The following is a 27,430-nucleotide window of genomic DNA, read 5'->3' as shown; positions in this document are numbered from 1 at the left end:
AATAGCTTTGCGGAGAGGCACTGACGCATCTCAGATATAAGGACTTGGAATTAAAGCTGAGGAGAATAATCATCTTTGCAGACTAAGTTTTCCCAAAATGAGCAGTGAATGTAAGTGCTCAGTTAGAGATGGTTTCAAAGGGCTATGATTTTTCAGATAAAGTTTCTTAAAATCAGGCTTGCTTGAGGCATCTCAACTTGGGCTGACACAAACTGAGGCAAGCACCTCTAAATCACTGTTGGAAATTTTGGCCAAACGGCTGTATTCAAAACACTGCTGATCATATCATAGTATACCTTCCATAAATACTTGTTTTATTTGACAGCTGTTGTTTCCAAACAAAAAAACCTGGCTCTAGTACATTTCTGAAACAAAACTCTGGCAGTGAGAGGTGGTTATGGATGGAAGCACAGAGGGGCTGGCACTGCCTGGGCTTCCCAGCAGCACCCCAGTGCTTTTTGTGGGTGCTGGCCTGCCTCCCCACGCATCTCCCTTTCTGGTCTCCTGCCAGTTGGGATGCATTGTGGTGTGTTAGCATCTGGCAGCGCTGCCCTGGCGCAGTGCGATGCTGGTGAAGGGTAACTTCAAACTGGGCTGCTGCAGAGCTGCTCCGAATGCCCCTGGGCAAGAGCTGGTGTCCCCGGACTTCAGTGGTGAGCGAGGCACCCGAGCTGCAGCTTGGCTCTCCACTGATGAGGAGGAGAGCTGAGTATCTTCATTTTGGGCTGTCCAGATTGCATCAACTTTAAAATGCCTATCACAAACTAAAATAAGTTATGCCTTCATCTTTTGGGTGTTGATCTGGTCCAAGTGTTGATCTGGTCCAAGTGTAATACCCCTAAGTTAAGTGCATTAAGATTACTTTGTTGTTGATGTTGTGCTGGGTAGAGGCTTGCAGGTGTTCCATGACAAAAATGTAATTGCTAAGAACGTTAGTTCAGTTCAACACTTAACCGTGGTGCACAGAGCAAGGTCATAGTCTCTCGCTGGTTGCCTTAGTAGAGCTCTTGAGTCTGTACTTCCCTTGTTGCAAGTGTACAATTCCCGTATTATCCTGTAATCGCCTTAATGGAATATATATGTATTTGGAATAAATGCTTACCAGAACTGTCTCTGTCATATGAAGTATGCCTAAAGCCTGTATTTTGAAACAGTTACTTCAGAAATGGAAGCAGAGCCTGTCATTGATGAAGCACATGAGATTTTTGCCTTTTGGGTTCATTAGGATGTCAAGTTTGTTATGATTCCTCAATTACATACGTGGATAAAGAACAGCAAGGTCAGAGGCAGGATCGGAGGAAAAAATGTGACTGTTTTTGACCCAGATTTCAGAGCTGTGCTGCAAGATGCAAGATTTTGAATTTATTTTGAACACAGCCATTTCTTTTTGAGACAAATCTTTCCCAAACAGTGTTCTTTGAGCAATTGCAGAACATCACCATGTTTTTTACCTGTGGACTCCATCAGACGTTTCCTGTTACTGATAGGAAACAAAACAGTCTCTGCATAGGAGTAGGGAAATTATGGCAAAGACTTGCTCAAGGCATAATGGACAACAGAGATGGAAACAGATGTGCTTTTAGTCCTCTTGTTCTCTACAGTAGGGTTTACCTCTGGTTTTCTAGGATTGCCTTGTAATTTCGCTTGATTTTTCTGGGGTTTGTGTTTGTTTGTTTTTTAAAGCCACCTCACTGGTATTAGTTTTATTTTAACACTTGTCAAAGATGAGGTATTTAGTTCAGACAGTACAATGTAATTGGTCTCATCTGTCAAGTGTTCTCAGTCAGATAAGGTGTGGATATTTATTCTGAGAGGAACGCATAAAAATATGGTCTGTGCTCAGGTTTTCGTTATTTTTTACAGGACACAGATATATCAGTCAAGCTGCAGCTAAAATTGACTTGGATTTTGATTATGATGGACCTCTAATGAAGACAGAAGTTCCTGGACCACGATCTAGAGTAAGTTCCCAAAGTATAGTAGCTTGGGGTTGTTTTCCTCTTTAGCTGTGTTTAACTTGGTAGAAAACAAATTTCTTTCCAAACCTTTAATCTGATATGAATAAACATAATTTCACAACGGTCTATGCCCACTTTTATCAAGATGCTGAGAATGAAAAGCTTCTGAATGAAATGCCCCTCTGCAAGAGAGAGATCTGAATCTCAGCTGCCAACTTCACATATGGAGTAACTGAAAGCAAAAGAACATCAGTTTGATGAAGTATCTCACTGGACTTGGTTACTTGTGCTCCTGCTAAGAGAAAGAAACTTAATTGGCTTTTTATGATGTGAAATAGCTTTGGTTTTGAAATGAAGCAAGAGTTTCAATTTGCTGGGCACTGTTTTACTCTGGCAGAGTCAGTATTCATGTGTGTGGTGGTTAAAAAAAAAAAAGCTGTCTTCCTAGGATCAATGTGGCAGTATCCCTTCTGTGTGCCTCTGGCCTCTCTGATTTCTCTCTTGTTTTCTCAGTTCAGTTGATCAATATAGAAGAGGCAGTTTTCCCTGTTTGGAGATTTACAGTTAAACTGTGTTTGTAGCCCATGTAGCTCTGCATGCCACAGTTAGTACTTTTGACTAATATTTGCAAGATGCACTGTGAAAGTTGATGTGGCAAGTAGAGTTGCCTAGTAAGCACACAGGACTGCAAGTTTTGCCTATGATTTATGTGATCATAAAAAAAGTCCGTTCTTCTTCTGTATTCGGTAACTATATACCTGAGACTTTTTGGTGTTTGTTTTTCTACAGGAATTAATGAAGCAGCTGAATGGCATTCAGGTAATTTGTGAAGTTTTCTGAGTTTGGGGGGTGTTAATACTGTGATTTCATAACTTCCTTTAAAATGCTGGTTTGTGTGTTTAATTCTATATCAAAAAAAAGGTGAAACACTGACTCTGGGTTTCCACACTGAGTATATTCTGTATGGTATACACATGCATTTGAATAAAATGATTTTTTAGTGTATTTTGAAAACTGCAGAAATATTTTGCTAGGATTGGTGATTTTTCTTTAAGCACTGTGTGTTCCTTTTGAGTTGTTCTGAAGTGGCCGGTAAAAACACAGGTATGTTTGAGCTTCAGCGTAAAAGCGTGCCAACCTAAGTGCATGTTGCCTTCCCAAGAAGAGCAATTCCTTAAAGTCTGTGCTTTATTTCTGTAAAAAAAAAAAAAAAGTGCATACTTGCCCTTTTAACAGTCCCTCTTTGTAAAAATGGCTCTACAGTTAATTCCCATGCAATGGATATAATGTGTCTTTGTATCTTATCATTAGATGTGTTTATCAGATTTTGCTGTATAACCGTTTGTTGCACCTTCCTACACACTGGTACTTTCTAAATCATTAATAGTTTATTTTTTCCTTTAAGAATGCAGAAGCTGTACACTTTTTTTGCAATTACGAAGAGAGCCGAGGGAACTACCTAGTAGATGTAGATGGCAATCGCATGCTGGATCTCTACTCTCAGATTTCATCCATTCCAATAGGTAGGAGACAGTTATACAAAACTTTTTGCTTTGTCCTCAAGCTGTCGTTTTCTTAGCTCAGCCACTACCAGAAAAGTTGGTTGATTAACTAAAAAAAAAAGCAAAGCTGACATAACATATGCCTTGTTGCGATCAGGGTACACCTCACTGCTGTGTGTTGTGTAGTGGTGGTTTTGCATAGCTGAAGAAACTACAAATTCAGTACTTACAGCTCACTTGAGGTGCATAGTGGTGCCTGGAAGAAGCGCTAGTACTAATCTTAATTTGAACATGCAAGTTCCATAATTTAGGTTGTCTTTGCTTGGATTTGTGTACTTTGTGATTCTGTAACAGTATATTACTGTTTTAAACAGTAACAAATGTAGCTTAAACATTTTAACATTAAATCATAAGCTTTAGTTAACGTTTGTATCACTAAAGAATTGAAAAAAAGAGTTGGCCATGTGGCCGCAGAGATTCCAGTAGGCTGAAACCAGACAAAACACTGAATGGTGGTGCTGGGTGAAAGCAAAGGTGGCAGGTCACTTGGGCTGAGGGACCAAACAATGGACTTGTCAAGTGCTTGGGAAAGTCAGCTGATTTTTTTTTTGTCATGATGTGTTTCAAGAAGGAAAAGAAGGAAGGCAGAGATGTAGGCCCCAACTGCAAGGAATGTCCGTTTCAGTAGGTGTTCGGTTGGTTTGTTCCTCGGCCATGGTGCCTCTCAGTTGCTTAAAAACTACGTTTCTGCAGAAGCAAAAAGAGCAGAAGTGCTGGGGTAATTTAAAAGGTAGATGTTGTGCTATGTATAGAAACCATGACGACTCAAAATCATCCCTGCAGGCTTCCTTTATTGGGAAACAGATTTTAGTGATGTTCAGGTCATTCCCAAATTTTTGGCATCTAAGACCTTGTGACTGCACTGGGTTTTCAGTTATCCCAACCTTCTTTGCAGTTATTGGCTTTGCTCTTATGCAGCACCTCCATAAATATGTAATCATTGCAGAACTCTTGACTGTTTGTAACTTATTTTCATCAATACAAGTTCTGGATATTCTTTTTCTTTTAGAGCCTGCACCGAGATAACTTTGTTGCTGCTAATGTGGAAATAGGGGCGAGACAAAGGAACACAATGCTCGCGATACTTGTACACAGTGCTCATCTAACTTACATGGGATTGGATTTTAGGTTTCTAGGAAAGGAGGTGCATTTGATGTTCAAGACCTCCCATTCTTCACACAAGAAATGCTGATTTGCAGAAACTAGTGCATGGTCATGTAGTCAAAGGAAAGTCAGTGCATACCCCAAAAGAATGAAATTAAGGTTGTACAGACAGTGCACTGAAGCTTTCTGAGCTTCTAGTGCTTGCTGGTGCAAGCATACCCCTTTTAATACAGTTTTTGTGTATAAAATATTTAAGTATTGGGGGGAAGTATTTTATTAATGGGAAGAAATGGGCAAGGGGTTCTGCAGTTCTCTGGTTGATTGAAACTGGTGACATAGACTCCAGTACCTATAACCGATCCTCAGCGAAGCCATCTAGTTCCTCCCTCATGTGTGGCAGTGCCGCCTTGAGGATAAGCTGGATTTTTTCCTCCTAGAGGACATGTTTCTTAGGTCACAAAGGAACAGTGCTTCGTACTCCTTCTCAGATAATGGCTCTGTGATGTGTCGCAACAAGAAGTAAATGGAAATTTCATACTTATAGGCTGACCTAAATCTAACTGAATGCACAGCATTAATTTTTTAAGTTGTACTGGATGACAAGACTGACTATCTCAAGCTGCAGAGGTTGCTGATAATGTCCCTCTGGGTGACAGAGTTAGGTTCTAGACTGGGACACCAAAGCAAGATCACAAGGTGCTTGCTAGTCATCTCTGTGCTTATCTCTCTGCAAGTAAACCAAATAAAACCTTTTATGAATCTGTCAGGACTCCCCAAGATTTAATAATGATCTGCTACACTAGAATGTATTTATCAGTGGAGGCTGAGAGGTAGTAAGTGCCTGTGTGGAGAGATAAGAATTAAAGTATAAAAAACCTCTAGGCGAAGATGTTCTGGGCTGTTTCTTGCTGAAAAACAAAAATTAAAACAGGTTTTTTACCACATGCTTTTTGGGAGGTTATAGCACAACATACTCCTTTAAACCTGTATCTAATCTGTCTAATAGTGTTAGAAACCCCATGGAGCCAAATGCAAGAGGGGATTCTATTGACGTGTTTACTAGCAAACATCCTGGAACAGCAAATGAAACAATCTGGGTTTCAGTGCTGGGAAGGTCTGTTTTTGTTTGGGGAGATGTAGTTTGATATCATCGACAGCAGCCTGCTGCTCGTTTCAAATGGATTCTTTGGGCTTTCTCAGTCTCCCTATTTCAGCAGCCTCCAGTTTCCCTTTCGCAGACAGGCACATTTGTGAGCCTGGAGGACATGTACTTTCCTGTTGCGTTGATCCAGACACATAGCAAGAGTGATGAAGCAGGTGACCTTCTCTTAAGAGGAGCCAGCTCTGTCACTTCTTATAGGAATGTATTTGAGAGCGGATTCGTAAAGCTACAAAGCCTTCCCTTGGTCATGGCAGTGAAACAAGTGACTGTCTGTTTGCCACCTCTGCCTAGGGCTTTTTGACTTTGTCTGCCGTCATTATGTACTAGTTGTTTAACCATATAGTTCTTCCTGGTGGTGGTTTTATGACTGTGAACCCATGTCCCAGTACAGCGTCTTTTTACATGCAGACCTACTCTTACAGTTGGGCTTTAAGGATTCTCTTTTTTTACTGGGGCCTGTTTGAGGATGCACCAGCAGAATAGGGAGTGTTAGGAGGAAGACTGGGCCACTTGGCCTGAAGTGAAGAGAAAGGGAGAGACATCTTGGGGGGGTAGGAAAGGGTAAGTTATGGGTAATAGAAGCCTTGAATTTCTGTTACATAAGAGAAGATGCAAAGATCTCTGCATTCTTCATGCATCATAGCACCAGCAACAGAACTACATGTTTTCACAGGCAGTATCGGAGTTCATGGTTAAGCTTCCTAAGCAGTAGTAGCTATTTATAACAAACTTCTCTGAGGTTTAGTTTGGAGATGGTACTAGACACACGCTCAAAGGTGCTCTTAGTGGTAGCTACAGCTCCCAGTGACACAGCTTTCAACTGTGTCATTCCCTTTATCCTAACAACAATTCTGCCCTTGACAGCAGATGCAATGCAGATTTAGTTGTCTGTGTCCCAAATAACTGCTTGTATTGTCTTCATAATAATTTTCACAGATTCTTTGCAGCGTGACATGTAGTTAAAACAATCTGGATATTTCCTTGTTTTGAACTACAACACTGAAAAGGGAATGTGTAATTGATTTGTTAACGCAGTAACCTAGTGCTCCATTGCTCAGACAGGATAATCAGGGCTACTGTCATTCAACTAGAATGAGAAGTTCAGAGGCATGATAAGATTTTTATCCAACTTTCTACAAGGGGATATAAAAGATGATGTTAATCTGTGGCTTTGGCATCTCATGCATTAGAAATCAGGCTTAAAATGAAGTTTTCTGGGCTCCTTTGGTGAATTACTTTTTTCTTAGATCAGATAGATACATTGGTTTACCTGTAAGCAAGCAAGTTATCTCATAGAATGTCAATGGGTGTAAATTAAGCACCTTTGTTGTGTTAAACCCAAAGCATCCTTAGTATCTTGATGTTTCTGGGTTAAAAGGACAAACTGTTGCATCTTTCCCAAATACAAGCATGTCAAAGTAAGCTAAACAGGAAGGAAAAAAAAGCTGGCTGTGAGAGAAAGTGAAAAGTGCAGAATCTCTTTAATACAAGACAGCAGTTTATCTAACAGGTTTTGATGGTGGTGCACAGCTGAAGTAAGTCAATCTATGACTGAGGAGGAAAGATTTCCAGACAGGTGTCTTGGAATAACTAATGGGCTGTGGCGGGTTAGAGATTTGGGTGCTGATCAGTCCATGAGTTGTAAGTGTATGGCTCGCTATGTAGCCAGCCTCTTCCTTCTGGTGGGGTCGTTAGTGATCGTGCATGAACATCTGCAGTGTGCAGGGGTGAAATGTGCATCTTCATGCGTGCAAATAAACGTGTATGTATACGTGAAAGCCTAGAGATTGTGGAGGCCAGCACATGCACACCTCAAAACCAAGTTTGGCAGCACCTTGTGCAGAGAGCGCGTTTGGATAGCACGGTAGAGGGTAGTGGTGCTGAACGCCATCCAACTGCAACAGATGTCAAGAAGCGCTGTCAGGCCATTGGCAAAATTCTGCTGGCGTCCCAGGGCTTAGCCCTGCTGGGTCTGCCGTAACGTGCTTGTGGCACGGATCAGCAGCGAGAAACCATCTCCGAGGACAGCACTGCTGCGCTAGCAGGGTCACCTGCGCCCCCCGGCTCTGCCTGCTGAGAGACAAAAAGCCTTTGCTGGTCCGTTGTTAGTATGTTACAATGCACTGAAGTTGCAATTGCTAAATGGGCTTTCTTTGGGAAGTTGATAAATATGTGAATTTTTGCTGTTTCTTACACTCAGCTGCCAAAGGCTGGGGAACTGCATGGAAGAAAAGCATAAAGGCAGGGAATATCTGTTTCTAAGCTGATTTTACAGTGAGGAAAAATCCAATCAGCTGAAAAGCACAGCGAGGGCGGGTGGGGGGAGGAGAAATCTCTGTTATTGTGCTAGGAATAATCAGTCTGGTATTCCAGGAGGGTAAAAATTGCTACGAGACTGGAAGTGTACGCCAGCTACTGTAGAAGGACAGAGCTGCAGGGGGAGCTTCCCGCTGGTTCCGTTTCTGAGGGGCGTGTTGGGTGGTCGGTGCTCAGTGAGAGCCACGGAAGACAAGCAGATCCGAGCTACAGTGAGCGAGAACGGGAAGCAGCCTGCTGCCTGCCTCAGGCAGGAGAAACTGGAGACTCATCTATACCACAGCTAACTGGTGACTGACAGAAACAATGGGGCTGCATGGGCAGAAAGCAATTTCTGCTCTGAATTGAGGAAGAGGAGAGGTTCGTATGTGGTACTGTAGAGAACCAAATACACCTGGGAAACCTAGAAAGCATTTGATGTTGGTCTTGCAGTACTTGAGTGAAGCATCATAGTTTCTACCAGGCCCTGTCAGGCCAGAGGTCCATGTCATGTTCATTTATTTTTGCACTCAATTTTTAACTTTCAGTACTAAAATATGTTTTGCTGTTGTGTCACACAAAATACCACAGTTCCAGAAATATATTTTGTAAAAGAGAGGTTTGTCCTACTTTAAAAGAAGTTCTATTATTGGTAGTTAAAACATACACAAGTTACACAGAAACAGTCAAGTATTAAGTTAAGGTTATTCTCTAGGTTCTGCTTTACTTGGTTTATTGAAACCAGATAGAAATAACTGGTTTTGTTCTTTGTTCTTTTTAATAAGGTTACAGCCACCCCTCTCTGATAAAGCTTCTACAGCAGCCACAGAACTTGGTAAGTGAACTAAAACATTAAGTACTTGAAGGAGTCCTCTCCTTCCTTGTGGCAGTCTTTCTTATTTTTTCTTAAACTAATAATGAATGCTTAATGACTCACTTTAAAATGTGATAGGATCTGCTTTATTTCTCACTAGATGAGAAGAGCTTGGTGGTGTTTAAGATGCCGCCAAAACCTCTGTGAAGCTTTACAAGAAGTCAACATTTGGGCGATGCAAGCACTTGATATGTTTGCAGCCAGTTTTAAATCGTAGTGTTTCCAATTAACCATTTTAGCAGTGTTCTTGAGTGAAGGATTTTGACGCTGAAAGCAAGCAGAAGTCCTTGAGAGAGAATATAGTATTTTGAATATGAAAATGGCCCCCTAAATCTGGAATGCTGAGGGGGGGAAAGCAGGTAGTGGCTGGTTTCCATCTCTTAAGTACTAAGTTGACTACACCGCTGACATATCCTTGAAAAATTCAAATCATTAGACTAGGGCAACACGATTATTTTGAAACAGAGTAACTGCTTCTTAAATAAAGTGTCTTCCTGTTTTCTCTAACAGTGTGCTGATAGTGATTGGAAACCTGGATTAAATGATGGAAATTGTGGAAATGAAGCTGTATTCTATTTCAAGTTTCATTTTGTCACTGCTTGGCCAAAACCAACGAAATCCCTAAACAAAACTATTGTCTGGTGGCAGTTGCTAATTTGTCCACTGGAAAAGTGACGTTAACAGGCTGCCAGCTAGAAGCCTGCAGTAAAAGGAACTGCCTCCCGAGTGCAACACGACTGGTGCAGCCAGACCCCCTCTCTCCCACATACGAGCATCCAAGGTGTTGCTGGTACCCAGTTCTAATTTCTGAATCCTGCGCTAGTTCCGGGGAGAGGGCGGCACTCAACCCACCAGCCTGCGCCCGCGGGATTGCTGGCAGGCTGCAGCTGGGGCACGGGGTAGGCAGGGTGTCAGTTCTGCAGTGCCAAGGGCAGAGAGCTGTGAAGAGCCGGCACTTGTGCAGACCTCGCTGCAGACAGGCGTGGGGTCTGACTGCAGGTGAAGTGCCAGAGTTACTGTGAAAGTGCTTTGAGCAGCACACACTGAGGGAGGGCCCTTGTTTAACGTCAACGGTGGGATCGGTGTTTCCTTGCAGCGATTGTTTGTTGGGTTTGTTTGCAATGCTGCGTGTACCCTCTTTATAGCCAGCTCTAAAGAACAGACGGTGCATCTGTTCAGACCGTAGCAGCTTGATGTTGATGTTCTGTTTTTGTCAGTACTATGTGCCTCATTAACAACAAAAGAAAAATACACTTTTCTGCTTAATGGCAAATGTTGTCAGTTGACTGTGACAGCCCATAATCAAATTCACCACAAATTTATGGTCTCATATCTCTAACTTTATATGAAAACTTACTTCTAAACTGAGGTAAAAAGTCAAGTAAGATTTCTCAAACATACTAAACAAAAACTTCATGTTAATCTGTCAGCAAATCCTTGCTCAGGTTTATTTTTTTTAAGCTTGAGTCTGTTGAAACAAACGTTGTTTTGGAAGTAACACACTTGTACAAGTTACAAAGTCCTACCTATACTCCATTATATCTTGTGTACTATTTGGTTTTCCCTAAGAATTCTGATGAAGTGTTCTTACAGGTGCAGTGTGAGCACTCACACCCCTTGCTGTGGTCCACACATCTGAATAAATGAGTACTTGTATTGAGGAAAAAGATTGAAGAATGCTGATAAATATGCAAGCCTGATTTGTACTGAGAATACAGATGTTTTAGGAGAGGCAGTCTGTCCCCTCTGGAGACCTGTAAAGACTAAGTCATCGAAGCTCAGCCTTTAATTTCAACGATGACTTGTTACAACAAGAAAAAAAACAAACTAATAATAAAAAGGGTAAATAGTGCTGCTTTGCAGTTGGCAAATTTATTGAGCTTGTCCTTTTCTGAGCAAATTTAATTTAAAATGAAAAGTAGCACATTTAGAATCAAATAGGATTAACTGCAAAGACTAAGAGCAATGATGAATCAATTTTAATCCATGACACTTAAATTAATTGCATAAACATGACAAATTAATCTCCATTAGTGGACTGGGAAGACTGAGGGGTTTTTCCAGAGCTGCTCTTCAGAAACACCTGTGTGGGCAGCAGGCTCAGCTTTCCCACCAGCTGCTGCTCACTGGCAGCAAGGTTATCCTTCTCAAAGGTGTGAATAATCCTGATGCGGCCAGTTCATAGGAGCAATGGGACAATTGAAGTTGGAGGGCACCTCAGATGGTCTCTTGCCCAACCTCCTGCTCAAAGAGGGTTGGTTGCTCAGGACTTTATCTGGGGTTTTGAAACCTCCAGGGAGGGAGACTGCACAGCCTCATTGGGCAACCTGGTCCACTGCTTCACTGTTCTCTTGGTGAAAAAGCTTTTTCTTCTACCCAAATCAGTACCTCTCGTGGTTCAATTTTATGCCCATTGCTTCTCCTCTTCCCTTGAAGAGCCTGAAGCCTGGCTCCATCCTCTCGGTAACCTCCACGTAGGTATGGGAAGGCTGCGTTCCTGTAGTCACTTCTGTGATTACCAAGGCTCTTGCAGCAGCACAGATTCAGTTCTGCTGATAGACAGGGGAAAGGAACGGTTGGAGAAAGAATTGTGGGAAGCAGACTGAGCTCAACCAGGTTTCCCGGTAGGCTATGGAATTCCACTGTTAGGAGAGATTGTGTCCATGAAGACTATTTCAGCATGAGTGGCTCCTGGTCCATGTCAGACCTCGGTAAGTAACCAGAAGGGAGAAAGCTGGGAAGCTAGCAGTCGGCTGTTGTAATCACAACAGCGAATGTACCTGTAACTCAGGCTGAGGCACTGAGAAGGGTGACTGCAAACTGAAGGCCCTACAACAGGAAATATTTACCTGCAAATCAGCAAACCTCAGGAAAGCAGTACATGGTTGAAAAGGAATTTCACCAACGTGTCTGGCTCTATCGTGGTCTTTGTTCTTGAGCTTGGTTAAAAGCATGTTGCTGAGCAGCGAGGTGATAACGTGCAGGGTAGCTTCTCGCCGATCTCCTCACTGCACTGCCCGTCACTGTATGTGCCAGAGGAGTCTAGAAGGGAGGCGGCATGCCTGCATGCACAAGTTTTTGTGTCAGGAATCTATTTTATTGCAGCATTGTGCGTTATCTTTCTCAGATAGTAGCCCCTATCCTTAAGTTTACCATTGCCTTGTTCCCCCAAATCCTATTGTAATAGTATCTGGAGGATGTTTATAACCACCGTGTTCTGAAATGGCCTGTTTGAAGCTCAGTAAGGAAGAAAGGGCTGCTATCCTATTTGAATTTAGATTTAGCTACCTAAACTGGAGACAAGTAATTGAGATTTTAATGTGTATTTCCTGTGTATAAGGAAAATTGAGACTGAGCAACTAAAGTGGCGGTACTGAAGAGGAAATGTCCGTATCAGTTACCACAAACCTTTTCTAAGGTGTCCTGCAAGAATAAATATTAAGGATTAGGCAGAAAAACATATCCTAAGACATGAATATTATTCCCTGGTTTTAAAACTCTTTGCGCCATGACTACAGATTTCTGGCTGGTATTTGTAATTAGGATGAAATGTAACTGTCTTGATATCAACGTGATATTTTTGATGTGATCGTAAAACCTAATGATTTCTCTTCCTTTGTCTTTGTAGAGCACTTTTATCAACAGACCTGCCCTAGGGATTTTACCTCCAGAGAACTTTGCAGAAAGACTGAAGGAATCTTTGTTATCAGTAAGTTTGAGATAGCAGTGATGAGTTACCATGTTCTGTGTTTAGCGACACGGGCCTATCAAGGGATGTTATGATGTTAGTAGGGAATATTACAGATCAGCTGTTTGTCCACCTGCCTTCCCACTGTAAGGAATAAGACCGAACCTTTTTCTCCAGCTTGACACCTGAATGGGAGAGGGTGACGTGTCTGCTTTACACAGATACTGCCTCTTGCATTCTGGATTCGAGAACTGATGAGAACAGACATTGTCACTAACTTATGTTCGCTGTGCTTTCATAAGAGGTAGTGGAATAAGTGGTTTCTGTTTGTCTTGGTTTAAATCTGAAGATCTTGGGACTGAAACTGAGTTGAGCTCTCTCAGCCGTAGTTGAAACTGGCTTCCCTCATCCTAGGCATGGTTGGTCTCCTGTTCTAGTGAAGTTTATAGTGAAGTTTATGATGTTAAGGACTGATCAGTATTATCATCACTTTGCACTATACTTGTGCTTAATATTTTGGAGTAATTTTCTGTCTTTGTTGACAGGTGGCTCCCAAGGGCCTGCCACAGGTGATGACCATGTCTTGTGGATCCTGCTCTAATGAAAATGCCTTTAAAGCAATATTTTTGTGGTACAGAGTGAGTAAAATATTAAGGTGTTTTTTGTAGGTTTAGATGTAGAAATGTGTATTTATTAATCATCAGAACTGTTACTGTAAAACAAAGTAAGGCTTGTTGTTGTTCATGATGTTATTTATATTCAGTCTAGTATAAAATCTTCATTAAAAAGCCTTCATCTAAGCTTTCACTTTATATTGACACAACTTTAGGAATTATAAAGAAGTGGAAATAAAGAAAATGCACATTTCAGTCAGTATGTAAGAGCTACAGTCACTGTCTTCATTGGCTCTAATGGGGAATACCAGCATTACTAATTTATGGTTCAGCTGTAAATGCATTGATTACAACTACAGGAAAACTATGTGAGTGTGTGTTTGGGTTTTTTGCAGAACAAGGAGAGGGGCCACAATAATGTCACAAAAGAGGAACTGGAATCTTGCATGATTAACCAGGTAACATTTGTTCTTTACCGCACCTACGCAAAACGTACCATTGGCTTGGGTTTATAAGGGAACACTGGGAGGAAAAATTTGCTTTACTGTCTCAGAAGTGAAATCTTGGTTTTGCAAATTTAGACAATGGTGAAATACAAACTGCTCCCAACAAATATCAAGACCTGCTGCTTCTATTCTTTTGCATCCTTCCCAGTTGTGAATCTTGAGAAGATCTCCTTTTTTTCATAACATATTGCTAGAGGGGCCCATTGAGATCATTAATACATGGAAAAGTTTCAAAGAATAACAGACCTTCTAAATTTTTTTTTTCAGATATTGTGGTTTTATGGCCTAAAACTGATCAAGGTGTTGGTTAAAATTAGACTGACTAAATGTTAACAGCAGGCAGGATGGGGAAATTGAGATGCAGCTGATAAACCTCTGAAGTCCTATTCACCTGCAGCCGAGGTGGTCTTGCTCCTACGTGTCACAAATCTTAACATGCAACAATAGCAGAAAACAGAGTCTTTAATCTCTTCTTTGAGATAAACGTGTTAGAAATGAATAGCCTGCTGGTCCCAGCCTGATCTTTGGAGCATTCACTTCATTCACAGGGGATTAGGGAACTCATTTGGCTCTAAAAATGAGGAGGGCTCTTACGGGGTGGGGTTTTTTTTGGTTGGTTTGTTTGTCTTCAGAATTATTTTTTTAAGTTCTGTGATGTTGCTTACAGCATGGTCAGACAGATGGCTGTGCCAATACAAATAGGAGGATGGCACATGACCTGAAGGAGCAGGAATTTTATAAGATGACCAGACTTCTAAAACTAATGATGGCTTTTTGTCCAAGCTTAGCTATCTAAGCATTAGGATTCCTCTTTGAGCTAATTGTCTCTTTACAGCTGGGGGAGGGGGCAGATTTGAGAGGGCAACACAATGTCACTTTTCAGGGGGATCCTCCAGAATCTAGTTACAAATATCGTAGCCTTGACCCTGTAGCTGAGTGTGGCGTACAAGACTAAAGGTGTAAATGGAGTGTGTAAGTGGTGACAATCCTCTCACTTGCAGGGTGAGAGAGAGGCATAAAGAATGAGAATTTGTATTTTTAGAGGGGGTGGCGGGTTACCCCAAGTGTAACCTTTTATTAAATTGCAGTAGTGTACAGTTTGCATGTCTTTTGTCATGGTTCCTTCTCATTCTTGGTACAGTGAGTCATCAGGAATGCGTGGGGCAGCCCCAGCCTCTCTTTGCAGAGCCCCTGCGGCCCCTGAAGCCACACCTGCCACAGCCACCCCATACACATGTGCTCGTAGCTTGTGCAGAAAGGGGCTGATGGTACCGAATGTTCAGCCTTTGTGTGAGCTCAGGCGTGAAGTCATATTATGATACGGTGTAAATTGCCAAGAATTCATTAGTATTAACGATGTATGTTTAGGAGGCCGGGAAGTTTTTAGGGGATGACAAATTTATTGGTTTCAGTGGGTAAATGTAACAGTTTGCGGTGCCTGATGGCTGAAGAGGAGGCCGGTCAGCACGCTGGGGGAGGCAGCAGCTTGGCTGCAGCCACCCCGCTGTGCTCTGGCTGTGGGTTTGTGTCTGGGGGGCGGCAGGGCCCCCTGCCCGCGGCTCCGTGCGCTGACCACCCGCCTGTCTGCTCTGCTTGCAGCCCCCCGGCTGCCCCGACTACGCCATGCTCTCCTTCATGGGCGGCTTCCACGGGAGGACCATGGGTAAGAAAAGCGCTGCCAGCAACACCTCCTTTTCCTTTCCCTCCTCTCAGCCGCTGCAGTGAGCTGTCATCTCACCGAAGCTTCTGGAAAGTAGATTTTTCCTTAGACAAAAATACCAGTGGAGAAGCTGTAGGTTTATCGAAGGTTTGCCTTGGAAGCCCCACCAGTACTGAATCAGAATGGTTGAGTGACAGTGGGAACTAGTTTTACATTTCTTGAAAATTCCTTTTCAGAAGGTCTCTTGGTTTCCTGTCTATACTAGTAAAAATCTCACTCCTGGGGCAAAATCACCACAACACACAAACAAGATGTCACTCATTTTTATCATTTTATATTGGCTCAATCCCTGTTCTAAACATGTTACCCAAGACTGCTGTAATTCTGAGCTTTCCCAGCAGTTGTCTTTGGACAGGTGAAACCCATCTCGTCTGAGCAACCTGTTCAGATTGACAGAGTTTCTCCTGTTCTTCTGGAACAGTGCATGTAGAAACTGATGCTTAAAAGCTAGAGCAATCCACTTAAGCTTGACTAAATCCAATTACCCAGTATTTCAGAAAATCAAGTAAAAACATAGATCAATTAAGACAACTCTACAGTCCTGGTGTCAGGTAATTTTTCACCTCTTGGTAGCTTTTTTCCCATATTGTTCCTAGTTGGATATTATTCTAATTTTTGCTTTTCTGGGTTTAGGTTGCTTAGCTACAACTCACTCTAAAGCAATTCACAAATTGGACATTCCATCACTGGACTGGCCTATTGCTCCATTTCCAAGGCTAAAGTATCCCCTAGAAGACTTCGTGAAAGAGAATCAACAGGAAGAAGCCCGCTGTTTAGAGGAGGTAAAAAATTCACTGTTGTTTTGATTTTGAAATAATGAATAGTGTTAGTAGGATTAGCTGCTTTTCACTAAAAGAATGTTTTCGGGGATTGGAACAGCATGTGATTAAAACAGCATTCAGTGTTGTTTACAGTCAGAAGTTTGTCCCTGCCTTTCAGAAGAGCAGCCAGCTTACTGTGACTTAGAGGTCTATGTGAATCATACTAAAGCGGAGTTTCACACGCAGGAGAAGTTCATTGTCTCACAGTGGACCTGCCTGCCACATCTTGCAAAGGGGCATGGACTAAGAGAGAGCACAGTGTGTATAATCCTGTGCAAAGAGAACCTGTAACAATATCGCAGGTTTTTCAGCTTTTCTGTGGCAGCCTTCTGGCATGAGCTCCAATCATCTATGAAACGCTGAAGTTCTGTTGCTGAGATTCAGTCTTTCTGGGACAAAATGAGCAAATGTCCTGAAAAGTGAATGTACCGTAAATGCTTGATTTACAGGTGGAAGACCTGATTGTAAAGTACAGAAAAAAGAAGAAGATTGTGGCTGGAATCATTATAGAACCGATACAGTCAGAGGGTGGGGACAATCATGCCTCGGATGACTTCTTCAGAAAGCTACGAGATATTGCCAGAAAGGTAATCAAATATTTCACTGTTCACGCAGGGGTAGCTAAACATGCAAACATTTCTTGGCATCTCCAGAGGCCTTCCCCCCTGCCCCAGGCACTTTGAGAGCTTCACAGGCCTGCCTGGTAGCAGTTGGGGTAGTTACGGACATGTGTTCACCTCCAAGGAACCCCTTGTCTGTCAGCACAGTATTTTCTCTTCCCTTCGATGCATGCCTGGCGGTTGCCTCAGTCCAATACATTTTCTTCTAATGTCTAAGTGAGGGAGAAATTACTCTGATTCATTAACTGTGGATTTCGCAGTAGCGTTCTTTAAATGGTAATGCCAGTTTGTTGAGGGGGTTCAAACAATTTCAGAAGAGGTGGGTTTGGAAAAGAGTAATTTTTTGTTGACATACTTGTTTTTAACTGCAAAAAAACCTGAAACACAAATTGAGTCCGACTGTAGTGCTGATGTTCCAGTGAAACAATGAAAAGGACAGACATCTGGATACTTGGAATGGGACTTTTTACCTCTCTAGAAGCGATGACCCTCAGTAAGATCTACTCAATGCTTTTTTCACCCTGTGCTTACAGAGAATACCATAGGTGACATTTGAAAAAATCTGCCTTGAGTGAAAGCAACTTTTCCCACTGTTAACAGCTGCTCATGCAAGGGTGATGCAGTAAGGTGAAATGAACAGGTTTGCCTTGTCTAAAACGAGATGCTGCCAAAAGCTTTTAATTACAATATTGTGATATAGCTTGATCTCTCTGTTCTAAAGTTTCAACAAAACAGTCCTTCACATAAAAAAAAAAAAACAAACAAACAAACAAAAAACCCACCAAAACCAACCAACCAAACAAACAAAACCCCAGACATTGCCAGATAAAATGAGTAGCTCTTTCAGCGGACTCATCTGAAAAGGCAGCTCTTCCAGGATCATTCTAGGCCCCAAGACTGAACAGATCATGCTGCTGGTGTTGCCTTTGTGCCACAAATGCCTCACTTAGGTTGGAAGAAGAGACTTCTTATTTAAACCAAACAAAACTCCTAGAAATGACATTCTGCTTCCCTCAGGGGCTTTGAAAATGCCACCCAGACTCCTCCTGGATCTTTTCAGGTATCCTCTAGAACTGTTCAAGACTATATAAAAACATGTACTTTGTGAATTTTGGTAGAAAATATGTTTGTAGTGCCTTTCTGAAAAAATAGCTGAATTTTAATTGTGAAATATAATGCACAGTGAGTGCCATTAGTATGGGGGTGGAGGAGGGGAGAATGGGAGCAGTGAAGGGAGAGGAAGGAGGGATGTTGCACGTAGTTGGCTTGTATTTATCTGTTCACTAAGGGAGGTATTTTTGTTTTGAAAGTGAGGGCTCACATTCCCTGCTCTTTGCGCCTGTCTCCGCAGCACGGCTGTGCGTTCTTGGTGGATGAGGTGCAGACGGGAGGTGGCTGCACAGGAAAATTCTGGGCACATGAACACTGGGGCCTGGATGACCCAGCCGATGTGGTAACGTTCAGCAAGAAGATGATGACAGGAGGATTTTTCCACAAAGAGGAGTTCAGGCCAAATGCTGTAAGATTTTCAGTGAAATTTGAACTCTGTGCTGTAGTTGGTGACCCATTCATGAGGAACTGTAATGTCCATGGAAGGGACAAGCTTTCCTTCAGTAATGCAGGTTCAGCTAGATGGAGCTACTGTGTCATAGACAGCTTTGTGCTTGCGCAAAACTTGTTGTCGCTTCTTCACTTCTATTCCAGTTGCTGTCAGTCACAACGATCATAAAGCTGGTGGGAGGGAGGGGAGAACTGGGTTCAGACAAATGAACTTACCTTCAGTACAAAATCCAACACAAACTGATGCCTTTTTCCACAGGGCAGCTTGGTATCTTCAGGGCTTGTATGTCAGCATTGGGGATTCTGCCAGCAAGGTTTCTTCTTCGCATTAATGACGTTTCAGATGTAAAAATAAATTTTAAAAAAAAATCAAGGGGGAGAACATAAAGCTTGAATGTAAAACCCAAATAGATGATGCTGATTTCCCTGACATCTATAGCCATGTTTCAGTGAGGTGTCAGAGCAGCAAGAAGAACGCACTAAATTTGTAGCATCAAGTACTTGCCCTTGGTTTCTGCTCAGCAGGGCAGCTGTATTTTGCACTTACAACAGGAAAAAAAGGGGGGTTGGCGACATTAGTGCCTGCTTTTTCATACACCAGAGGTTTGCATTACCAGGTTGATGGCTTGCTTTTCTTTATTGGAGTGATTTGCCTGTTAACATGTTCCACAACTCTCTTTCCATCCTTTCCCAAGCCCTACCGGATTTTTAATACCTGGCTTGGAGACCCATCCAAGAACCTTATGCTCGCTGAAGTCATTAAGGTTATTAAAAGAGAAGACCTTCTAAACAATGCAACCCACGCCGGGAAAGCACTGCTGACTGGGCTGCTGGATTTACAGGTAAATGTCGGGAAGGATTATAGATAAGGAGAAACCGACTAGTTGGGTAGGATCTGACCTCAGCCAGTTCAAACACCTGGACTGAGGAGGTCCAGCTGGGGACTAGACCGTCATCATAACTTGCTGGTTTAGGTACTTCAGTGCAAGCCTGAGTAACCGTGTTCCAGTTGGAACTGAAGTAAACTTTCTTCTACTGACTCAAGAATGCTGGTTTTATATAGCTTAATCCAAAACAAAGGGTGACCCCCCGCAAGTATCTGAAGGTACGAACTGCAGCGAGTTAAAATTATTTTGCTAGAAGTCTCTGTTACCACAAGCAGGTAGCACTTCATTGTCCCAAAAGTTCTTTATAAAGGAAAGTGCCTTCATGTTTTGTTACAATTCCGTTGGGCTGTTCAAACGAGAAAATTGTAGCCTTCCCTCCCTTGACTAAGGGACGTTCACTCACAGCTTCAGCTAAGGAGCCCCAGACGAGAAGGAAAATCAGACAGGCGTGTAAGAGTAGGCTTGCAGCTGCTCGCCTCCCAAAAGGCATTTTGGGCAGGATAAACCCAAACTACAGTCTCTGCTCTCTCCACGACTAAATGCATAGCAGGCAGGAGAACGCCAGCTGCTACAGTCTTCGTACTTTGGGGGCCAGACTGCCACTAGTACTAGCGCGGAAAGGCTGCTCTGACCGACGGCGAGGACGGTAGTCAGTAGGCAGTGCAGCAGGTAATACCAGCCAGCAGTCCTGGTGCAGCATAAGAATGAGCTGGTTTCTAGCCCCATTCCAGACTGTTTATGCTCGGATTTTCCTGGAGTCCATTTTAGATGTGAGGCACTTTACGCTCGCTTCAAGAGGCTCGAAGGAAGATTTTACGTGACCCAGCTCATTCTCACTTCTGCTCTTACCCGCATGGTGAGGAGAGAACCTGCCTGCTGCTGGGCTCTGCAGGCTGCGGCTCGCGGCTGCCATCAGACAGGGGCGACCAGGCCGTGCGGCTACGTGAGGAATCCAGCCTGGGCAACAGCCTCACGCCGCAGGCGCGGGGGCGGCAGCAGGGTTTCCGTGTGGCAGCGTGCCTGGCGGAGCAGAGCTTGCTGCCAGGTGCCCTCTGTCGCAGCAGCTGCCATGCTGTGCTTCTCTCTGCAGGCTCGTTACCCCCATCTCATCAGCAGAGTGAGAGGAAGAGGAACATTCTGTTCATTTGACACTCCAAACGATGCTACTAGAAACAAGTTAATTACAATAGCCAGAAACAAAGGTAAGAAATGTGTCTGTGGATTAGCTTCAAATGACAAACGGTAGCATAAATGCTCTGAATTTTCCTTTTCTGTACGGTGTATGTGTCTGCAGTATCGGAGGACAGAAGGGAAGTTACAAACAAACCTGTATTTAGACTTCCCTGGAAATACTTGACCAGTCCGTTCCACGGTGTGTACGTTTACCTTTCTCTGTAGGTCTAACGGTACTGGAAGAGATCTGTGTAGAGCATGAGTGTTTGTGACACCACTTCCATATTCCTCTGCAGTGACCTTAGGGACACCTAGGCCCAGACGGCTTCTAGAAACAGATCAGGAAAATGGCAATGTTAATGTCACTGTCACTCGGGAAAACACAGGGAGAAAACCCATTAATTTTACAGAATACTTAATAATGAAATACAATGAGTTGTCTCAAGTGGGCACAGATCTACATCTGCCTCCCTTGTACTACAGAACTCTTACCCAGCTGTGCCAAGCCCAGGTACTGGGAGGGGAACCTCGTGATCTGAAGCCTAACATCCCCTTTATCTGTGTACGGGCCCTGGGTTTGCTGCTGTCAGGCTTTGCTGTTACTCGTATCTCTTCAAAGAAGCAGGCATGATGCATCTAAACTAGTGTGAAACCAAAATTTTAGAGTGTAAAAGACATTGATATTTTTTGTTCTTGGAAACTAAGCCAGCAGGGAGAGAAGGCAAGAGATTTGTTTCATGCCATGCATTTAAAGTACTGCAGGAGGAAGTTCAGCAGCACTGAGCTATCTTAACTTTTTGTAATTAAAAACAAAAAGTAGTTTAAAAACAAAATTGCAAAGAAACCTACTGGGTCTTCCTGTGGCACTGACGTCCTTAACCAGTAGAGTGCTGCAGCTTTGAAGTCTCCAGTGCTGCCTGAGTTCTGCGCTGGATGGAGTGTGCCATTGATGCCGGTTAGTCCCAGCGTTCCCAGTGGGCTGCAGGACAGCTACAGGCACCACAGTGTTCTTTTAAGTTGCTGTGAAGCTTGAGGGCCCTTTGCACCACGGACTCCGTGCTGTGTCCCTGTGTGGTTAGCAGTGGTGGGGGGAGCTTCCGTCGGCCCCACAGTGAGGTGAACCCCATTCGGAGACCTGCGTTTTCTGGGTGTTTGGCGAAGACGGGGGTGACTAGAGGACCTGTTGTGTTCTGTTCTGGTTTAGGTGTTGTGCTGGGAGGCTGTGGTGACAGATCGATCCGTTTTCGTCCGACGCTGATCTTCAAGGATCACCACGCGCACCTCTTCCTGAACATTTTCAGTGACATCTTGGCAAACTTCAAGTAAGAAGCAGCTCCCTTGCACTGAACAGCTGATCATGAAATTAGTTTGCATTAATTCATGTCTTCTCTACTTACCAGATAAGTGTAAAGTCATAACCTAAGGTTTGTGTCCTGTCTGTAACCCTGCCCGAGGCAAGCCGCTCCACGCAGACTGGGCCCGGGCAGAGCCTTGGTACTGGTCACCAGCAGGTACGTGCAGCGGTCCCACGCTGTGCGTTCATAGAAGCTGTGGCCCTCCGTCTTCGGCCTGGGTCCTGTTAATTGCAGAGTCCTCTCCACCTTCACGGCCCTGACTATGTGATTGTCTGCCCGTGACCTGGCACAGCCTGTTTTCAGGTGACCCCGCAGGGTGCTCTGGCGCCCCGGAGCAGCACCAAGCGTGGCCTAACGCGCCAAGCCACCGGCCTGCCACCCAGAGAGCGCCATTCTCTGCTGGCAGCTGGGATCGAGTCTGGGTCTCAAGGAAAGCTCTGCTTTCCACCACTGCCAAGGCCAGTGTTTAACAGAATATTTCCAGCTTCGTTCCCCTGAATCCAGACGCCGTCAGCTGCTCCGTGCCCAGCCTGCACACCCTGCTCAGGGCCGCTCGTGCCCTCAGCCACCTGTGCAGCGCTGTATGTGGCGCTGGGGTACTTGTACTTTTTTTCCTCATCCTGGGTTTTAAAACTTGTGACTTCTCTTGCAATCAGACTTGTACAGAGAAGACTATACCCTGAAGTACGTAATTTGACAAAGCTTAAGAGAATCACATGAAGCACATTATTTCCACCTCTGTCAGCAATCTAGAATGTGTGTTATGGGAAATGGTAAAATAAATCAACAGCCATTAATTTATCTATTACAAGTTCTACGTGAATACTTGAGATATTTTGTAAAACTACAGCAGCATTGCTTGATGTTAGCCATTACCTGCACATTTATAATGCAAAGTAATACTATTTTTGTTCTAATAGTTTATTCTAAGTCCTTGATACTTCAGAGATCTTCTAGAAAGCTGCAGGATCAAAAAGTATCAACAGTTCATTGATCTGTTTCTCTTCAGAGAATTGTTTGGACGTCTCTTTACTACGTACCCTTTGCTGTTTGCTTAAGGCTGACTTGAACTAGGTCTGGTGCCTTTTATTTTCTTGGCTAGCAAGCATCCAGGTTTTGCTTACTAAGTTTAACTTTGCGTTGTGCACCAAAAACAGGGACCACAGTGGACTGTACAGTTGCCCTATCAGGATCTGACCACAGGTTTTAAGTACATGGTAAGAGACAGAACCGTTACAAGATTTACATGTTTAATACAGCTGCCAAACTGTGCAAGGTCTCTTACCTGCTCTGAGAAGTGTTAATCATGGTTTTCCCATTTGATTTTTTGAGTGCTGGTACTGGGAAACTCGAGTACCTCACTTCTGCTAGCTTAAAAATAGTGGGATTTCTGTGAACCTCTCTGCAGAAACCAGAATTCTGGTGCCAGCTGGTCAGAACCTGAGCAGGTTTTTGAAAAGAGGTTGTAGAAGGGAGGGGGGAAGGACTGGTAAACTGGTGTTCAACAAAACCTCATTGTCATCGCTGTCCTCGTCAGCGTGTTATGAGCAAGAGGCAAGTCAAACCAAGAACTGTACTCGACAGCATTTGGGGGACTAGTTTGTTCAACATATCAGTGCAGTAGTTCTAGTAAATGTCTCTAGCAAGTCTTGTACTTTGACAGAAGCAAAGGTCCAGTAATTACCACATCTTCACTTTTATTATGAATACTCTAGGTGTTTTTATAATTTTTACTGACACTCAGTAACTGGATAATTGTGTACAACATGTTGATGAAATCCTGTTAGCGAATACGTAGAAAGCACTGCGCTGAAGCATATAAAGTTACTATTGTTTACAGCATCCTGTGGACAGTGCCAAATGTTTAAACAAATACTCACCCACACTTCATGGTGTAACTAGTAACTGTACACAGATCCATAACAAATGACATCTCATGTGTAATCAATATTCTTAAATAAAATATTTATAATTGGACTTCTCCAGGGCTTTTTATTTTACACCTAACACGTGCCTGAACTGCACCATTAGTGCACATTGAATAGATTCTTATGAAGAATCTATTCTTTGCCTCCAAGAACCAGGTGCACGCACACACTCCCCGGCAGGTTGCTGCCTGGGTGTCTAAGCCAAGGACCGTTCCTCCCTTCCTTTCGGTACCACACCTGTCAGCTGAAGTTTAAAATCATGGAGCCCCCATTAGGGAAAGTACAACACGAATAAATAGGAACTCGGGGTTAGTCCATGCACTCAAATGGCAATTTTACTTCCCTGCGCCTGCCGACCCACCGAGAGACAGAGGTTTCGATGTGCGGGAGGAACAGACAGGGAAGGAACACTCCAGCTTTCCCTGCTGGTGACCGTCAGTTTATTTGCCAGTTTTAAGGGAAGGAACAGCTGGAAGAGCAGCGAAGGAGCTAACTTGCTTCTGCCAATTCAGGGAGTTGTTACATGTTGCAAGTGATCAGGTTTGAGTCTCTCCGGTTTAAATCCTGCTCCTCCTCCCTACTGGGGTTTTGGTTTTAGGACAGGAGGAATCGCCCTAATGCCACAGTCAGACCACTGTCCTTCATAGACACAGGTGCTGAGGTGATCAGCCCTGCAAGGGCAGCAGAATACAAAGGACACGTATTTTCAGCCTTACTTCAACATAGCTTTTAGGTATCTTACCTTTTTTCGTACCATTTGTGGTAAACCCAGATTGGGGGAGTAGGGAGTGGAAAGGGTATTTGGCAACAGAGCTTTTGATGTTAAAATATGCCCAATCAGTAACCACGTGAAGGGATACAGGTGACTTGTTTCCCAGGCCGTACAGCAATCTTCACAGAAAACTGCTTAATTCACATAGTCCAAGATAATTTTGGTAACATCTCCTGACGTTTTTGCAGCTCAAAACAGTTTGGAACACCAGCACTGATTACATGTCATTCCTACATGCAAACCAAACACAAACATGACTCCATACAAAGGACAAGTAGTCCCAAATTCTCAGCTGCCCATCAGGACCTGAACCGAACAAAGGATCGCAGCCTGTCCCTGTCATGTGCAGCATCACAGCAGAGGTACAGTCTGCCCTGGTTCCGAGGGGGAAGCAATTTCTACGAGAGGCTCCTGAAGCGCTGCCCCAGCCCAGCCCAGCCGCCTGGCAAGATGGGCCTTGCTTTGCCCAGTTGCGTTCGCGTCCTGGCAGACCTCTCCAAGAGACCCCACGCCCCTGACGCAGCATTACAGCCCGTCGCACCCCACTCTTCCCAGCAGTGGCGGCCGCAGTAAAGCATGGGCATGTGTCTCTGATGTCCAGCGCCACTTTTCGTACGTAGGTGCAAGACCAGTTTGAATTTCAAGAGGCTTCCCAGTCAGCCTAAAATTCGCTGAAAGAAACAGCGACTTCAAAGCGAGGCTGCTCTGGCAGTCACTGCACTTCGCTTCCAGCGTTCTTCCTGGTTTGCAATGACCCAGAGCCCAGCTGAAACAGTCGGGGGCAGCACCAGCAATTTGCCTCCCACTGCACGCCCCAAGTAGGACAGTTTAGACTGGGAACCGCTGGTGACAGCACACCATGCATGTGCCACCGTGTCTGACACGGAAGAGACACTGCTCACACCTTAAACTGCAAAAAGACATTTATTCTAGTGGATTATTCTTTACCATTTCTACTTTCTACACTGAGTGCACTTACCAGCAGGCTTTGCACAGGAAAATGACAGAAGTATGTCAGTTTGGTAAATGAATTAAACTTCACAGAAGAATAAGCACAAGGAACATGTGACCTGGAAAAATCACTGGAAAGCCGCTGCTGTATCACTCAAGCTCTCCAAATATTTGAGCAAACTTCTGTCTGTCTACAATCTGGCCAAACTTAATCGTAAAATACAAAACATCTGTACTATTGTACCGTTTGAACTGGAGAAGTAGCTCCCCCTTGCTATCTCCAACTTCATCCAAAGTCATCACTGTCTCTGTGGGACAGTAAATGTCATTCCGTCTTCCCCAGAATGTCAAGTGGGCCACTCTGACGGTACGGCCCGTTTCACTTAGGTAGATTAATCCAATAATTCGTCTGAAAAAGTAGCTCATACCATACAACATTGCACCGGCAAAGATCGCGATGTCAGTTGTGTATAAGAGGATATTCTGAGAGACCTGGTCTTGCAGATAGAGGTAGCAGATGGGAGGCAGCATGACCACCGTGGTGGCGGTCTGTACCAGCTTCAGTCGGGACAGGACCCTGCAGTACTTGATCCACGGAAACCTGTAGACCAGCCTGAACTCTTCTGTTTTCTCACCCGCAGCCGTTGGTCGGACCACAGCAGCCGGGGCCGCCTGGCACAGACATGCAGACGGCTCTCGCTGTCTCCCCACAGAGTTACCAACACCGTGAACACACAGTGAGTGCAAACACTCCTGTGTGCCAAGGAAACAGGGCGGGCAAGCATCTTCCTTCTTCCATGGCCTTGTCCAGAGCCCGTTTCGTAGACACGTCCCAAGAGACGGTGCCAGGCAGACTTTAGTCCTAATTCTGCAGAGCCGAGCCTGTAAGGAAATATTCCCACAGGTCATCACTTCAGTCGTCTTTATCACCGAATCACAGTTAGCTCAGGGTCCGTTCCTGAGGCACCTGAAGACTGGAAGCACAAGCCCCAGCTCACTGTAACCTCATACTTAAAACCAGCGCTACGTTAGGACACGGGTATTCGTGCTCGCACCCTCCCTGCGGATCCAGAGGGAAAACACTTCTGGTAACGCCGCCGGCCCCAGTCAGCTCACTGAGCGTCACCTTGCGGCACCCCCGGCCTCTCCCGTTTCGGGCAACTTCAACGGGGAAGCACCAGCACGACGGGCGGCTGCTGAGCGAAGGAGCGGGGGAACCCGGGGCGGCAAGCCCGCGGGATCGGCGACACGTTAAACAACCGCTTCGGTACCAGCTCCAGGGACACGGCAAAAGGGGGCTGAGCGCGGTGAGGGCAGAGAGCGCGGGGTCACCGCAAGGGGCCCCGGGAACGTGCGGGACAACGGGAGGGACGGGCGAAAAGAACGGCACGGACGCAGCGCAGACGTAACACACACGGTGCCGTTCCGCCTGTACGAGGCCGCGTAACGCCGCGGAGAGCGGCGGCCACAGCTCGGACCGCGGGACGCCGCCAGCGAGAGCTCGGGGCCAGCCGCGGGCGGATTAACGCGGCGAGCGAAGACGCCGCTTCCTCCGGCGCCCTCCCGGCTTGCGGCGGCGCCTCCCCGTGCCCGGCCTCTTCCTCCTCCGCCGCCGCCGGCCCCGGCCCAGCACGGCACTCCCGCGGGGCGGCCCGGCCCCCGGCCGCTGCCCGGTCCTCCCCGCTCCCGGCCGCAGCCGCCCGCGCCCAGACGTGCTGCCGGCGCCGCACGGGCGGCACCGCTCGCCCCGCACCCGGCCCCGGGGAAAGACGGGACGGGACGGGAGGGCGGGGACAGCCCCTCCCGGCGGCCCCCCCCCCCCGCGCCGCTCACCACCGCCATGGCTCCGCCGTCCCACAGCGCGGCTGCGCCGCAACGTC

The 27,430-nt window shown here is 44.8% G+C and overlaps 2 protein-coding genes across 5 annotated transcripts in view; one reads left to right on the top strand and one right to left on the bottom strand.

Moving 5' to 3' along the window:
• The window catches only part of ABAT (4-aminobutyrate aminotransferase), a 31,452-nt gene extending 9,582 nt beyond the window's left edge, over window positions 1-21,870 (top strand). Inside the window, exons 2-15 of one of the 4 annotated variants that reach the window (XM_009949724.2) lie at window positions 1,864-1,961; window positions 2,748-2,777; window positions 3,364-3,481; window positions 8,867-8,916; window positions 12,584-12,664; window positions 13,189-13,281; window positions 13,653-13,715; window positions 15,363-15,426; window positions 16,117-16,265; window positions 16,754-16,891; window positions 18,276-18,443; window positions 19,180-19,326; window positions 20,462-20,573; window positions 21,749-21,870. In XM_009949724.2, coding sequence (XP_009948026.1) covers window positions 1,864-1,961; window positions 2,748-2,777; window positions 3,364-3,481; window positions 8,867-8,916; window positions 12,584-12,664; window positions 13,189-13,281; window positions 13,653-13,715; window positions 15,363-15,426; window positions 16,117-16,265; window positions 16,754-16,891; window positions 18,276-18,443; window positions 19,180-19,326; window positions 20,462-20,573; window positions 21,749-21,870 — 1,433 coding nt within the window. Of the gene's footprint in view, window positions 1-1,863; window positions 1,962-2,747; window positions 2,778-3,363; window positions 3,482-8,866; window positions 8,917-12,583; window positions 12,665-13,188; window positions 13,282-13,652; window positions 13,716-15,362; window positions 15,427-16,116; window positions 16,266-16,753; window positions 16,892-18,275; window positions 18,444-19,179; window positions 19,327-20,461; window positions 20,574-21,748 lie in introns of those variants that run through there. The other 3 variants (XM_086473264.1, XM_086473265.1, XM_086473263.1) reach the window with 3 other exon arrangements.
• Window positions 21,871-25,504: 3,634 nt separating this feature from the next.
• On the bottom strand, window positions 25,505-27,404 carry TMEM186 (transmembrane protein 186). Its single transcript, XM_086473216.1, has 2 exons — window positions 27,384-27,404; window positions 25,505-26,432 (listed from the first exon to the last, which is right to left on the bottom strand). The coding sequence occupies exons 1-2, from the start codon at window positions 27,390-27,392 to the stop codon at window positions 25,701-25,703; spliced, it is 741 nt and encodes a 246-aa protein (XP_086329342.1). The 5' UTR covers window positions 27,393-27,404; the 3' UTR covers window positions 25,505-25,700.
• Between the last annotated feature and the right edge of the window lie 26 nt (window positions 27,405-27,430).

The sequence above is a fragment of the Leptosomus discolor genome, chromosome 14 (genome assembly GCF_034619465.1).
Source record: "Leptosomus discolor isolate bLepDis1 chromosome 14, bLepDis1.hap2, whole genome shotgun sequence".
In the NCBI taxonomy this organism is placed as follows: Eukaryota; Metazoa; Chordata; class Aves; order Leptosomiformes; family Leptosomidae; genus Leptosomus; species Leptosomus discolor.
Note: the sequence above shows the minus strand (reverse complement) of the source record. Positions and strands in the feature narration are given on the sequence as shown.